The sequence below is a fragment of the Chiloscyllium plagiosum genome, unplaced genomic scaffold, assembly GCF_037043375.1.
Source record: "Chiloscyllium plagiosum isolate Xiang-an unplaced genomic scaffold, Cpla_swu_hap1 HiC_scaffold_22, whole genome shotgun sequence".
In the NCBI taxonomy this organism is placed as follows: domain Eukaryota; kingdom Metazoa; phylum Chordata; class Chondrichthyes; order Orectolobiformes; family Hemiscylliidae; genus Chiloscyllium; species Chiloscyllium plagiosum.
Window position 1 is genome coordinate 13,472,189 of NW_028270160.1, and position 15,963 is coordinate 13,488,151.

Below are 15,963 nucleotides of genomic sequence, written 5' to 3' on the forward strand. Positions count from 1 at the left end.
AGCACTGGTGCCTTACAGTGCCAGGGCCATGGATTCAATTCCAGCCTTGGGTGACTGACTTTGTGGAGTTTACACATTCTCTCCCGATCTGCATGGGTTTCTGCCAGGGAGCTCCCAAAGGCCCAAGATGTGTCAGTTAGGTGGATTGGCCATGCTAAATTGTTCCATAGTTTCTAGCGTTGTGCAGGCTCAGTGGGTTAATTATGGTGAACAGGGATGGGGTGGGGGTAAGGGATACTCTTCAGAGGGTCGCTGCAGACCTGATGGGCCAAATGGCCTCTATCTGTACTGTAGGGATTCTATGATTCCAATCTGCATCTACTTAATCAGTGCTGCTCTCAACGCCAAGTGTGGCTATCAAATAAATATGTGTATATACACTGTAGTTAAGTTCTCATCTTAATGCTGAGTCCTTTCTTTTTGATAATAACATGAGAGAGGACAACTCTGAATGAGGTCTAGTTTCATTTCATAAATCTCAGATCACTAATCACTAAGTTACAGAAGCATTTTGTTTATTGCAGATAATAGTACCACAACAGGAGAGGTTGTTGGAACGACTAATGGAGCTAGCTTGCACCAGCGACCATCGATTCACTTACACGTCTGCTGCTAAATGCATTGCTGGCCTCATCAACAAATACCCTGCAGGTGAGAACAGGGTCTAGGTCAGCATTTCTTTTCACAGGCGAGAAGTAGCGATCTACATCAGCCCATTGCTCAATATTCTGCAGACAAGACTTTTATTTATTCACTCACAGGTGGCAAGCACCACTGGCAACCATTTCCTTATGAGTTATTTACACAACTGTCGGAGATTTGCTGGAAAGGTGATTTGAATGCTGTCACTATATTGGCACTTAATTCAAAATGTTCTCTGGCACACATCAGTTTAATTGAAAGCTGCATTCAGGTTGAAACTCAAGATCCTCTGTTGATCAAAAACAGGCCTTTAACCTCATAAGCTATAGCACCTATCTGCAGCAGCATCACTCGCTAGGCTACTATTTATTGTCTATTCCTAAATCGTCCTTGAGAAATAAAATCAGAAATTGCTGGAAAAGCTCAGCAGATTTAGCAGCTATGGAGAGAAATCAGTTAACGTTTCGGGTCATAGAGATTTACAGTCCAGAAACAGACTCTTTGGTCCAATTCTTCTGTGCCGACCAGATATCCTAAATTAATCTAGTCTCATTTGCCAGCATATCCCTCTAAACCCTTCCTATTCATGTACCCATCCAATGCCTTTTAAATGTTGTAATTGTACCAGGCTCCACTGCTGTCCACTGACCCTTCCTCAGAACTCCTTGAGAAAGTTGTGCTGAAACACTGCACTCCCTGTGCTATATGTTGACTCATAATACTGAGGGAGTTTAAGGATTTTGACCCAATGACACTGAAGGAATGGCAATATATTTCCAAGTCAGGATGGAGAGTGGCTTGGAGACAAACTTGCAAGTGGTGGTGGTGTTAAATATAGATTTGAGACGGCCCAGGGAATCCTTTGTGGACTCAACCTGTAAGCCTCTCTTGGTTTGTCCCGGAGATTGTACTCTTTGGTAGTCTGGAATAAAAAACCTCTTACAGGCAGATTAGTTTAATTTTAGTCATCTCCTTTATTTACTGATTACATCACTGTTACAACATAACACTGATACCTATAAGCTAAACGAACTAGGTTCTAATAACCGAGGAGAGTAGGGTACTTGCAGGCTACTCTGTTGTACTGTCACAAAGTGGTTTCCTTTATACAAAAAGTTTACAACAACACTGTATGTTCTTAATTAGATAACAGTGAAAGACAATAATTCGTAAGGAAGTGAAGTTAATTGACAGGTCTGTGTGCGCTTGACTGATCACTCCTATAGGCCCTGAGCCATTCATCAGGTGGGAAAAACAAATCCAGCTGAGTTAGGCATCTGCTGGCAAAATAAGGGCCTATCATAAAGAGGTACCAGTCTGAATTAATTGGAAGAGTTTGTAAGGTAACCTTGCACAGCTCGCATGTCAGATATCATTGTTTTACAAAATGTCTTCTTTGCAAGGAGGGCAAACTTTTGACCATAAAATAGCTTCCTGACAGATTGTGTCAGAATCTCTTCAATGTTAGGTTTAGAATAATTTTTAAACTAGGAGCAGACTCCTGATTTTTATCTTGAGCACAGAATCATTCTGTACCTGAGGCTGAGATGTTACCGTAAGGTTGTATTTAAACTGATTAATTAGCCTCAAACTAAACATGCTTTCTTTTCAGAGTTATGATTCAAATTCAAGTAAGACATAAGATCTGATTCGTTAGAATTGACAGTGGGGCAGTCATGGTCTATAAGAACAGCAAATAAGTTAAAGCTTCATCAATATTACCTTTTTACAGAGTTTGCATTTCATGACCAGTAATGGCTACTCAACATCATCATAAAGTCTCAAAATGCAATTAAATTCAGTCCATAGCAAGTAAGCACAAAGAGTTAATTTTCTACTAGCTTCAGTAGTCTCAGTATTAAAATGGTCTTTCTCTCTCTCTCTCTCTCTCTCTCTCTCTCTCATGTCCTTTTGAACTCTCAAGTCAGGGACTGTAACAGAAAATATGTTTTTCCCTCTAAGAATCCATTATAATTGATAGGACCTGACCATTAATTACAAGGCTTTTGATGATACCGAGATTCGTTTTCAGGTCAGAATCAAACACTGTCATTAGTTTCACAAGGGAACAGCCGTGAATGTTATCACTCGGTGTCCTGTTTACACAGATTCACTTATGTTAAGGCAAATGTTCTTAATTGCCGAGGAGCATGCTGATGAGAACAGATGTTTTTATCTTCTGCGTAACCTGGGTTTCCCCCTTTTTGTGGCCTGATCCTCCCTGCCTGTCAGCTTCTTTTCTAGTGTGCAGCAAATGTGTTCTATAATTCAACGTTACGTTTAGTCTAAATGGTTAAGGACAAGTTTTAAGGCTATAGACTTTCTCAGTGTTCCCATTTACCTGCTGCCCTTGTACTAAATGGTAGAAATTGTGGGTGTGATGAGTTGGTGCAGTGCATCCCAGCAACACTACACACTGCTGTCACTCTGCATTGGTGGTGAAGAGAGTGCTCGTCGTTGCTGGTGGATGGGTGCCAATCAAGCAGGCTGCCTGTGTGCTGTATGCTGTCAGGTCTCTGTGTTGTTGAAATTGTACTCATCCCAGCCACTGACATGTATTCCATCACATCCTGACTTGTAAATTGTAGACAGTGGACAGGTAGTGAATAAGTCAGTGTAGGATTCAGCCTTTGCCATTTATATAACACCTTGCCTTGTCATAAAAGGTAAAGGGAGACCATCAACAAACACCAACAGTTCATACCTCATTACCTGGTTGTTAAAAAATTGTTCTGGAAGATGGGGTCTCACTATTCTTTGCTATCTTGGTGGTGAACAGCACTATGTTGAGGTTTCTGAATTGGAAACTTTGTGTGTGCATGCATTTCTGTGTCACTGTGGTTCTAATATAATTTTCTGTGGCTGGATTTACAATAGGAAATTGCCTGTATAAACAATCATTTTGTAACCACGCTCCCTCTAGTGGAGTCGCTGCAGCAAAGCCACTCGCAGTGGATAAATAACACAGGCACTTTCAGATGAATGTGGACATGAGAACTTGCAATGGAAGTGAGGGCAGAGTGAATTACTTCAAGTCAGGGATTATGACATGTGACCACCCCTTGACTAACGCTGCTTCACATAAACACTATATTTATTTGTGACTCAAGATTCAGCACCTGCTTTCCTTTCTCTGATATCCTGAAGTTCTGCTGACAGTTAGCGAATGGGGATTGATTGTCCTGGAAACTCTCAGCAAGAGGAGTGATGGAGCACAAGGCCTGCTGTAGGAAAGATGTTGTGAAACTTGAAAGGGTTGAGAGAAAATTTGTAAGGATGTTGCCAGAGCTAGAAGGTTTGAGCTATAAGGAGAGGCTGGATAGGCTGGGGCTACTTTTCCTGGAGTGTCAGCTGACCTTTTAAAAACCTTATTGAGGTTTATAAAATCATGAGGGCATGGATAGGGTAAATAGACAAGGTCTTTTCCCTGGGATGGGGAAGTCTAGAACTAGAGGGCATAGGTTTAGGGTGAGAGGGAAAAGATTTAAAAGTGACCTACACGGCAACTTTTTCACACAGGGTGGTACGTGTATGGAATGAGCTGCCAGAGGAAGGGGTGGAGGCTGGTACAATTACAACATTTAAAAGGCATCTGGCTGGGTATTTGAATAGGAAAGGTTTAGAAGGATGTGGGCCAAATGCTGGCAAATGGGACTTGATTTATTTAGGATATTTGATCGGCATGGACGAGTTGGGCAGAAGGGTCTGTTTCTGTGCTGTATATCTCTGTGCTCTAATTAATAAGCTTTGCCCAATTGGGTATCCATATCGGACTTTATCCATAAGGATAAAGGGTAGCATAGTTCAAACAGACATGTGGTGAAATTACTTCTCAAAGTGTCATGATTCTGTGGAATACAATGCAGTGGATGCCAGGACATTGAGAAGATCTAAGCAGGAGATAGACAGGTTTTTCAATGAGTGGAAATGTTATGGAAAGCAGCCAGAAAAGATGGAATCAAGGCTGAGATGAGATCAGCCACAATCGTATTGAATAGTGAAGCAGGCTCGAGGGCCTGGATTGCCTACTCCTACTCCGAGTTGGTTATGTTCTAAAAATAATTTTTGAGAGCCAACTTTAGCTTCCTCTCTCTGTTTTTTTTTAACCACTCCCACTTGCAGGAGCCTCAACTCAGGTTGTGCAGGACAGTCCTGTGATTAATCCTTTCCCTGTGTGTGTTTGTAGGTGAACAGTTGGACTCTGTTCTCCAGGATGTGTTGAAAAAGATTGACAGTGGGCTGGAGAGGAATGCTGGAGTTTGTGCACAGGCTACTAGCAGGACCCGAGTTTTCACCTTACTGCTGTGGGTAAGGAATTTATACGCCAATAGTTATACTTATTCGATTTTTGAGAAATGTGTATTTATACAGAGCCTTTCATGAACTAAAAGACTAATTGTAGTCCCTTTTGGAATGTACGTTTGGCCAGTTTGTGCACAACTACCTCCTACTATCAGCAATATGATAATTACCAATTATTTTTCCCTCTAGTGATTCTTGACGGATGACCAGGCCATGGGAGAACACCCTTGTTCCTGGTCAGAATAGTAGCTGTGGATCCTCTTCCTCCTTAAGAGAGGACAGACAGGACCTTGCTTCCATGACTCATTTTATTTCACAGCACCACTGATGGTGCAGTCTTTCTTCAGAACCAGCACCGAGTATCACCCTGGATTCTGTGCTAGAACCTCTGGTGTGAGAGTCGAACTCGCCAACATCTGACTCAAACAGCTACTCCCGACTAAAGCAGAGGCATTATACAGCAAATGTATCCAAGAGCACAGGCACTTCTTCAACTTCTCTCAAAATCCTTGGGTAGAGGAGCGCTGGGGAAGTCGGCCAGAATTTCTGCTCCCAGATGCTATCCAGTAACTCAGTGTAGCAGTTCAAAACTTACAATAAGACTTAACAGGAACTGTAGTGAGTGCAGGATCTTGTAAGACTTTGAAGAGGGTAATGTATACTGAAATGTTTAGCAGTTGGGGTAATGCGCATAAGTAAGTGGCTGGTTCAGAGACCTGACACATGTGTCCAAACAGCCTTTTCGTCTGTGTTGCAAGTTTGAGATTCAGTTCCTCTTTTTATTTGCCAGTAGCACTCCTTCATTCTCTAGTCTTTCCTGGCAGGCTGCGTCATATGTTAATTACCCACTGTTATATGAATAATGGCCCTGAAGGGGTTAATATTCATGTTATAAGGCTCCTTCCATCCTACTGATGCCACACAGTGTGGGTGAAGACAAGGCATTCTAATCTGGATTCTCCTAAGAATAAATGCAATATTTGCATTTGTTTCATTTCAAAAGTGCTAGATTACAAGAGCTGTGATGTAGTGCTGAGGCTGTATAAGGCTAAGATCAGACCACATTTGGAGTTTTGGGAGAGGTTTTGAGCTCCTTAATTGGGAAAGTGTGTGCTGGGCTTGGACAGGGTCCAGAGGAGGTTCACAAAAGTGAAGGGCTTGTCATATGAGGAGCAGTTGAGGACTCTGGGTGTGTACTCAATGAAGAGTATAGAATTGGGGAGGGGGTATCTGATTGAAACTTGCAAAATACTGAGAGGCCTGGAGAGAATGGATGTGGAGAAGATGTTTTCACTGGATGGAGTGACTGGGATCGAAGGGCACAGCCTCAGAGTGAAGTGACAACCCTTTTAAAACTGAAGAGAGATTTATGGAAATCATTACCACAGAAGGTAGTGGAGGCCAAGTCATTGAGTCTATTTAAAACAGAGGTAGATAGATTCTAGATTAGTCAGGGGATCAAGGGTGACAGGCAGGAGAGTGGATCTGAGAAATACAATGGCGTAGCAGACTCAATGGGCCAACTGGTCTAAATCTGCTCCTATATCTGAGGATCTTATGGTCTTACTGTAGTTTTTGGAGGAAGCAGATACAGCTGTACCATCCGCTAAGGTCCAAGTAAAGATGCCTGACCAAATGTCACTGTGTTTAATGCTATCATGCAGTGGTATCTTGTTATCTAAAAACAGAGCCTCTTCTGTTCACATTGTCCTCCACCACTAATCTCTAAGTAGGCCCCAGACAAAGCAAAGACAAAGGAAGACTGGTGGCAGTGAACTACCTCAAACAATCCTGACTCAGTACCACTGAGTTTAGGTGGCACATGCAGCCAGGTACCAGGAGTGGTCATTTGGGAGAATTTCCTACTGCCAACATTCCAGGGATTACGTTCCACTGAACTAGACCAGTCACATAAGTAGATCAAAGTAAAGTTACCAAAGTCCTGCCAAACCAGAGTGCTGCTTGCTCATTAGAGAGAGAGATGACTGGTGGTGGTTTAACCAAAGGGCCATCACACCTCAGGAGCGGTTAAGAAGGAGACTTCTTCATGGTAAGCTCAGCTGGCATATGAATTGAACCCATGCTGTAAGCATCACTCTGCATTATAAACCAACATCCAGCCAACTGAGCTAACTGATCCACAGTAAATAAATGCTGAGGCTACAAGAACAGGTCAGAGATTGGACCTGACCACCCAAATCCTGATAGGAGTGTGATAGAATACTCCCCACTTGCCTGCGTGAATACAGCTGCAACTACTCACACAAACTTCCAAGACAAAGCAGCCTGCTTGATATGCACCTCATCGTCATCTCAAACATTCACTCCCTCCATCAGTGACCCACAGTGACAGCAGTGTGTACTACCAACAAGATGAATTGCAGCAAACTCACTGAGGCTCCATGGACATCATTGTTCAAGCTCATGATCTTTACCATCTGGAAGGACAAGCAGGTACATGGGAAAACTACTACCTGCAAGATCCCCTCCAAACCACTCACCATCCTGACTTGGAAATACATTATCACCCCTTCATTGTCGCTGGGTCAGAATGCTGGAACTCGCTCCCTTTCGGCACCTTGGGTCTACCTACACGATATGGGCTGCAGTGGTTCAAGAAGACAGCTCCCACCACCTTCTCCAGGGCAACGGGGAACCGGCAATAAATGCTGATCCAACCAGCGAAGCCCAAATCTCATGAATGAAAGATTTTTTTTTAATGTGAAATAATTAGCTTTAAGCCATCTGCTCACGTTGTAAGTTTAATGGCCTTGTGTCAGTGTGGATGTGTTGATGCTTTCAAATGATGTTGCTGACCACCTTGGGATGTGAATTGAGGCAGTGTTCTGCTGTGTCTAACAATCTCCTCCTCTTGTATTATTTCCATAGTTAACAAAATCACTTGTGCTGCGCTATCACTCTCTTGCTGCCACATTGACTGACAAGGTAAGAGATTTCTCTGATCTGGTGCACACCATGCAGCTTGTTTTCTTTCTGATCTCTCCAAATCTGCCTGTTTCCATTCCCCATCGCACTCACTTCAATCTCCCCTTTCTCCTCAGCTGATACAGCTGCTCACTGACCCCGATCTGGGAACTGAGGCAGCGGACGGATTCTCCGTCTTGGTCAGTGACTCCTCGGATGTCCTGAACAAGGCCACTCACGCCGACATTCGCATCATGTACCGGCAGCGATTCTTCACCGAGAACGTCCCCAAACTGGTCCAGGGCTTCCACTCAGCCAGTGAAGGTGATCCATGTCTGCAGTTGCAATTGGAATGGGGATTCTGGAGCAAAGGAAGGCGTAGTGGGTTAATTGGCAAATGAGAGAAAAGGACAGGCCGTTGTTTGCGGTAGGACCAACAATCAAGGCTGGGGGGGGTTCTACCAGACCACCGGACAGCAGCACCCTGGGAAATTCAGTCCCTATCCTGGAGCATCCAGACTCCATCCTGAGAGTCACCAGCTTCAGGAGTGTGTGCACATTTTTCACAAAAGGAAATGGAGAATTAAATGGTTAGAATTTGCTACCGGTCTGCAAGAGCAGTGTTTAGTATAATTGTAGTTTGTCTCTGCAGTATGGGTTGTAACTGGAGGCAGGATTTTTGAGCTGTCTAATTCCAGAGTGAAATATGTTAGTTACAGAGCTGTCGTGGGGTAGGATTACAGGAGAATTAGTCCCAATCTCCATTGGTAATTGTTTCCTGTTAAACGAGCGCATGCTGATGCCAACACTGGCATTTTCACCCTGACAGTGGTATAGTGACATTGGTATATTCCCTCTAACCCTGGGACAATGGGCTTGCTTTGTTACAGATAATAAGTCGAACTACCTGAAGGCACTTTCTCACGTGTTGAACAGTCTTCCGAAGCAGGTCCTGATGACAGAGCTCCCGTCGGTCAGTAAAAGCATTTTTCACCCTTTGGGCTTTGTGCCTTTTATAGAATCTGGGCAACTTCATCATGTTAGTCATCTCTTCACTTCTGTATGTGCTTTTGTTTTAATTATTCACTGAATAAGAGCATTGCTGGCTCGGCCAGCATTTATTGCCCATCCCTAATTGCACAGAGGGCACTTAAGAGTCAATCATATTACTGGAGGTTGTGATTCTGTGTAATATGGCATTCCTGACTTTAACCCTCTCTATCTCTTTTCACTTGACCCTTTGATATAAATCAGCATCAACAACTTCTGACTGGTACAGCAGTGAGAATGTGTGATTGGTGCTGGTTCATACCAAAGGGGGGGGTGGTACGCGATTGGTGCTGGCTCGTATTAAGGGGAGCATGTGATTGGTGCTGGCTCATATTGAGGGATGTGTCATCCTTGTGATGTAGTGGTAGTGTCCCAACCTTTGAGCCAGGAGGCCTACATTCAAATCTCATCTGCTCTGGAGGTGTGCAGTAATATCTTTGAACAGGTGAATTAGAAAATACCTCTATTAATAGGCACGTAATGGGTACCAGTCTATATCAGCCAAGCATTTGATTTGTGCCGGGTTTAACCATTGCTCCTTTTCCTTCACCAGCTGCTGACTCTGTTGTTGGAGGCTTTGTCGTGCTCAGACCAGGTGGTCCAGTTGTCCACACTGGGCTGTTTGCATCCTCTTTTGCTGGACGCCACTCAGACCATGAGCTTGCATGTAGATACTTTAGTGAACAAATTGCTCAATCTGACTTCCAGCCCTGCCATGGTACGTATAGACAGTTGGAGCACTGTGACTGTGACCAAGGACTTTCATCATTTAATTATCAGATCTAACTTGTGCAATCTTTTCTTACTTACTCAGGAACAGAAACCTGACGTTCTTGAGGTGAAGGGCATTTTTTTTTATACTTTTATTGTGTTCTGAAGCCTTTATAGTCATAAATTTTATTAGCCTGTGGTACATTCAGATTCATTGGTGATTTGACCATTTAAGACACATTTCTTTTGAGTGGAGAGAATTTGTGGAATTCATTGCTAAAGAGGGCTGTCGATGCTGGGTCATGAAGTATATTCAAGGCTGACAAACTCAAATTTTTAATCATTAAGGGACTCGAGAGTTATGGGGAAAAGGTAGGCAAGTGGCGTTGAGGATCATTAGATCATCCATGATCTCATTGTCTGGCAAAGCAGACCTGTTCAACTGAATGGTCTGCTTCTGTTCCTGCAGCGTGCGGATCCATTGCAACAACTTGTATTTTTATAATGACTTTAAAATAATGTAACTTTTCAAGGTTATGTTCGTCAGGAGATTGGCAAGAAAAAGTATTTTACAAGTGGTACCTTTTGAGCTGACTTACTTACATGTGCAATTGTTGCTTAGGATACCTCTGTGTGTTAAATTGTACAGTGCACGCAGTCACTCAATCCATCATGCCTGTGCCCATTCTTTGAAAAATCTGTTCAGTTAGTTCCTCTCTGCTCCTTCCCCATAATCCTGACATATTTATGTTTTTAGTTATTCACCCAATTCCCTTTTGAAGGTTACCACTGAATCAACTTCCACTGCCCATTCGGGCAGCAAGTTCCAGATCACACCGAGCTGTGTGAAAGCAGCTGCTCTTATTTTGCATCTGATTCTCGTGGCCATTATCTTAAACTCCAGAAAGTGTTTTCTGTCTGTCTTGGATCACAAGTGGTCCTTCGGATTCCATTAAATGTAGTTAAGAGAAGATTTGACAACAGCAGTTTGCTTAAACGTTTAATAAGTAATAATATTTTTAAAATGGAAAAGAAAGGAAGAGAGAGCAATGGGCCTCACTCCCTTCAGCCCATCGGGGACCCCTCAATCAATGGCCAGTCCTGGAGGCTAAGGTTTGTTCCCAGCAACATTTATGATCCCGATCCAAGGGGAAGTTCAGTGACTCAGAACGAAACTCTCTCTCTTATATGGTTTAACAAGGAGCTAGTACAGAAAACAAGTTTGATTCAGCACATAGAGGAATGTTCACAGGACTCATTCAAGTTCATACAGTAGTCGAATATCATCAGTAATCCTAGTCCATCCTGTACACTGTGTTCATTCAGTGCATCCGATTGAGGCCTCACTTGCTGGTTTCGTCTTTTCGATTCGCTTTGTGCTCCGTTTAAGATAGAGTCCAAATAGTAATGCCCTTAGTGATAATGATGATGCAATCACTTATCAGTGTTGTGTCAGAAAGGTGTGCCTCTCTTTTGATGCTAATTTGCCTGTGTTTCAATTGCAGAAAGTCCGTATTGCATCCTTACAGTGCATGCATGCACTGACTAAGCTGCCACCACATGTGGTAAGATTTATACAATTAATCATCTATGGTGTTGTCCATTAGATTTGTGTTTACCCAGACATCTGTCGTGTAATTATTTCTTCAAGATCCAGTTACTTTATTTGAGGAAGTAAAATTAACGGACATTTTGTGCACAACATAATGTCACGTACCAATGAAATTGGTGGTGTGTTGTGTTTTTTTTTCTGTTTTTGGTGCTGATTGAGTTGGGATTCCCTGTTGCTTCTCTAAGTAATTCCACAAAGTCTCAGTTAATGCCTCACTTAAAGGTCAGTGCCAACAACAGGGCTGCACTTCCTCAATTGTGCTGCCATATTGATAAAGGAACGTAATCTGATGCTGTGTGTATTTGGTGTGGTACACTCATAACTGGATGTGATCTCCAAGTCTATCACTGTGCCAATTCATTACTTTTTTTAAAGAATATGTTGTCTGTTAAAATATAAATAAACAGTGACTTCAACCTGTCCCACACAAGTATGATCTGAGCAGTGAGCATCAAATAGATTCACTCCCACCCCAGATGACCTCATGAGAGAAAGAGATTCAAATCCTATACCCTTATGGGATTGAAACTAGTCCAGATCCATTTGTTCCTGATTAACGTTACATATTACCTCCTGTACAAAGTGATCTCTCTAACCAGAAACAGGTCTAGTTGTCACTGGAAGGGATTCAGTGAAGTTCACAGTGAAGTTCACAAGGCAGTAGCCTGATTCTGGAGTTTTCAAGGATCTCTGGGAAAGATTGCTAACTTAGTTCCAGTTCTGTATAACCTGAGATCGTGCTCCCGGGTCCTCTCTGAACTATTTGTTTGAAACATACTGGCTACTAAGCACAAATTCAATTTTATCCCTCCTTAATCTTTGAAATATTGGCCTGATCGCAAGGACTTCTATTTTTCTCAAAGGGGTGGGGTCCATATCTTGATAACTGAAAACTTCAATCTGGTTATTAACCTTGCTTGCATGTTTTTTTTGCCCTCTCCATGACACTATACCGAATTGAAGTGTAATTGTTTCCATCGTACCTGTGTTGGATGGCAATTCCTTTGGCTACGCATCAGAGCACCAGAAATATGTTTGCAAGGATTTTGCCTGTTCAGTATTTCTGCCAAGTTTGTGTGTGCATTCTCTTAAAATATTGATGAGCATAGTTGTGATGCATGTGTCGGAAAATTGAATGGAATCCTGCCGTTTCCATCCATTGTTGGACCCTGTGAAAGCCATGTTTGTAAATAACATGTAAAATTTGCCTTAATTTTACAGATCCTGCCCCACAAATCCCGGGTAATCCAAGCCCTGGCTAAACCCTTAGATGACAAGAAGCGACTGGTGAGGAAGGAAGCAGTCAGAGCTCGGGGAGAATGGTATGTGTGAGCTTTTTACAAGGCGATTGGGTAAAGGGGGAAGAGGCTGTGCAGTGCAGTGCCAGTTGCATTCATTTATCACAGCCACAAAAACGTTACGATGGGCCACCGTGTGTTGGAAGGCTTGAAAACATTATGGATTCTAATTCCTGGTAACCTCATGTGCTTTGGAGGTGAAAGGAAGCTTTCAACAGCTCTCCCTCTGTCCCTTCTACTCAACTCATTCCCCCAGTACTGTAAACTATATTATTCAAATCAGTAATACCTTTGTAAATTTGCTGTCCACCCTGTGACTAGGTTCAGCTACCTCCCCAGAAGGCAGGAACTAAGCCAAGATGCTTGTGTCTATGATCAATCTCACACACTTAATTAAAACTAGAAACCCAGTTGGAGATCTGCCGAAATAGAGACCTTCATGGTTGGAGAGAGATGAAGAACATTTCCAGCATCAAAACTTGCCCATGCCTCATGCTGTCCATGTCATCACAAACAGAAACTTCCTACTCCACTCCATCACCACAGCCAAGTAACCTCCTTGGAGACGCAAAACAATATCAGGCAGTAAAGAAAATTTACTTCTGGAAAATTGCTGTCTGACCTGTCAGGACCAGAACCAGTCCAGGCGATCTCTAAGTGTTATGTTAAGATGCTTGCTTTCCATATGATATAATTTCTACTCCAGTCCAGGCCCCTCTAAAGGTAAAAGAAAGTCAGTTATTCCATCTGATAACAGAGATTAGAATTGGGACCAGCCTGGACTTCAAGGCTGCAGTGTCCGGTCTCTCAGGACTGAAGTTCCCAGTGTTGATCCTGGTCTATGCTGATCAGCTTAACACTGAGAAAATAGTTTGTTTGGTGTATAATTGCTGATGTCTAATATGATTTTCACATTCTGGTGTGATTCTGCACTCTGCATTTCTGTCTTTAACAAATGTGAAGTATTTTTTGTTAATCTTTTCTCTTTTTTTAATCTCCAATTCTACCCTCTTCCCAAACCCTTTTCTCTTTAATATAGGTTTCTTTTAGGGAGCCCAGGCAGTTGATGCGCATCCACCTGACCAGAGAGAGAGAGAGAGAAAGACGACAATCAGACGAGGCCTAGCCTGTCCGGCACATTTACAACCAGTGGCCTGTTCAACTTAACATTCCAAGCCCCCACAAAAATAACACAATAAAAATTAAATCCAGTTTTTCTTACAAAAGAAAAAGTGTTCCAGCGGAAATGAAGACTGAAATAATGAAGAATTTGCACCTTTAACCAATTAACGACTATTTAAATAAGCACATTTCATTCAGCACCTCGGTGGTCTCAGAATGGCCCTTGTGTAGAGTGTGGTAATTCTTCACCTTGTATGATATGACAAAGCAACCTCACTAACTGAGCAAATTGCCTAATTCGTTCTAGTAACTGAGCAAAGGTTAGGAGAGACAGACACATGGCAAATGTCCTGTAGGACTTTTGCATCAAATAGCTGTGCAGTGATTCTGCTGTATTGCAGTTGAGATGGTTCATTTCACCCTAATGTGTACCAGGACAAACCTGTACACAATCTTGGAATCTCATGAGTGAGTTACAGACTGGAAACTAATCGAAGAGTTTGGGTGATTTATATATGCCACAACAGATATTTGGGAGTGAGTTACAAAATTAATCGAAGGGTTCAGGAGATTCTATGTGAAATAACAGGTACCTGAGAGTAAGTTACAAACTGGAATGTAATCAAGGGGTTTCGTTGATTTATAAATGGAATAACAGACACCTAGGAATTTGTTATGAATTAATCCAAGAGCTTGGAGTTTTATATATAGAACGACTAATACCTAAGTGTGAATTACAGGCTGGAACTTGATCAATAGGTACTGTGTTGAAATTGCTTTAATTACTTTGTTTTTAAAGTGCATCTCCTTGAAATTCTCCTTGGCTGACTCTCTGTGAGTTAGGTGATGCATGTTTTTTTAGATTGATATGTACTATATTCCATATATTGCAGAATGTAGTGTACTGCTGTTAAGTTGAAGCTGCTTTTAGCGGTGGCCTGTCTTTTCAGGCTGTCAGGTCTAACTACTGTAGGTCAGTCTGAGTGTCATTTTTGCTGATGAGGATGGTTTGAAAATTGCTAAGTGCTAAGAACCAGAACAAAATACCCGTCTTGTAAAAACTGTGATCTTTTTGAAGTATGACAGGTGTGACAAAGTGCAAGACTAGTAGTGGAGTATGAGTGATAGAGGTATTCCATAGTTCGGATTCCATTTACTGAGTAATGATACCAGAGTAGTCTTGGTCCGTTGAGAAATAACATGAATGATCTATACCTGTCAGCTTCAAAAATTGGGAAAAAACAGGAGTGAAATCACTTGTATTTTTGTTATTGCTGCCCCATCCCCTCCCCGGTTTAGTATGTCTCGTGCATCTTTGTTAACATGTGTCATATTTACACTCTGGATACCTTAGCATTATTACAGAATGGGGAAGGATGATGAATAGTCAGGGGTAAAGCGGAGCACAGCAGAAAAAGGTGCATGTGGAAAACAAGTCAGGGCAATGGTAGAATGCCCAAGGTAATAGAATATTTGCACTTTTTTTTTTGAGGGGGTGACCCCTCCAGTTGAAGCCCTTCTCTCTGCCGGGTATTATTTTGGGAGGAGCAGCTTACTGACAACCATCAGACTGTCTTACTACGTGCATTTGCTCTGTAATCATTGGCTGATTACTGCCTAGGCATTGCACAGTCTACACTGAATGAACTGATTCCAGACATAACTTCATTTGTCCTCTGTGATGGTAAGGCTGATTGATACTCCGGTGGATGAATTAGCATGTATTAACTGGGAGGTTTGTCAAAAATTGTCTTGAGGAAATGTTTTTCTGGCCGCAACTTTTACCAAAATAGTGCACATTGCTGGCATTGTGCTAAAACATTAAAATCTTGTATCAGTATCTTGGATTAGTTAAAGGGAAATAGGACTAGAATCACTGTCTCTCATTCTTGCTGACTAATCACAAACTATCGTTTGAAACGAAAACAAATTTCTGGAGAAATGCAGCAGCTCTAGCAGCATCTGTGGAAATAAAGCAATGCCATCGTTTCTGGACCAGTGACCTTGTGCAGAAGTGTTCTGAAGAAAGGTCACTGGACCCTGACAAGTGGTGCCAGACCTTTGAGTTTCTCCAGCAACTTCCTTTTTTTCAGATTTTCAGCATCCACCACTCTGTTGTTTTTTGTTTACCAGTTTATAATTTCTTGGGTGACTTCCTTGGTTCAGTGATAATCTCAGTGTACCCTTTGCCCTGTCACTGATTCTCACCAACCTCCATGCCCTATCATTGACAAGCAATGACCTCCATATTCACATTATATCCTACTAAGTTCTGTCACTCCAAAATGGTCTGCTGTGATG

General features: G+C 42.3%; 1 protein-coding gene across 2 annotated transcripts in view; it reads left to right on the forward strand.

The window, feature by feature from the left end:
* mms19 (MMS19 homolog, cytosolic iron-sulfur assembly component) overlaps positions 1-15,725 on the forward strand; it is a 68,604-nt gene extending 52,879 nt beyond the window's left edge. For both annotated transcript variants that reach the window (XM_043712978.2, XM_043712980.2), the window contains 9 exons: positions 525-651; positions 4,829-4,950; positions 7,834-7,890; positions 8,007-8,193; positions 8,760-8,842; positions 9,473-9,637; positions 11,136-11,195; positions 12,464-12,564; positions 13,580-15,725. In XM_043712978.2, the coding sequence (XP_043568913.2) occupies positions 525-651; positions 4,829-4,950; positions 7,834-7,890; positions 8,007-8,193; positions 8,760-8,842; positions 9,473-9,637; positions 11,136-11,195; positions 12,464-12,564; positions 13,580-13,607 (930 nt within the window). In that variant the 3' untranslated portion in view covers positions 13,608-15,725. The remainder of the gene's footprint in view (positions 1-524; positions 652-4,828; positions 4,951-7,833; positions 7,891-8,006; positions 8,194-8,759; positions 8,843-9,472; positions 9,638-11,135; positions 11,196-12,463; positions 12,565-13,579) is intronic.
* Positions 15,726-15,963: the final 238 nt, after the last annotated feature.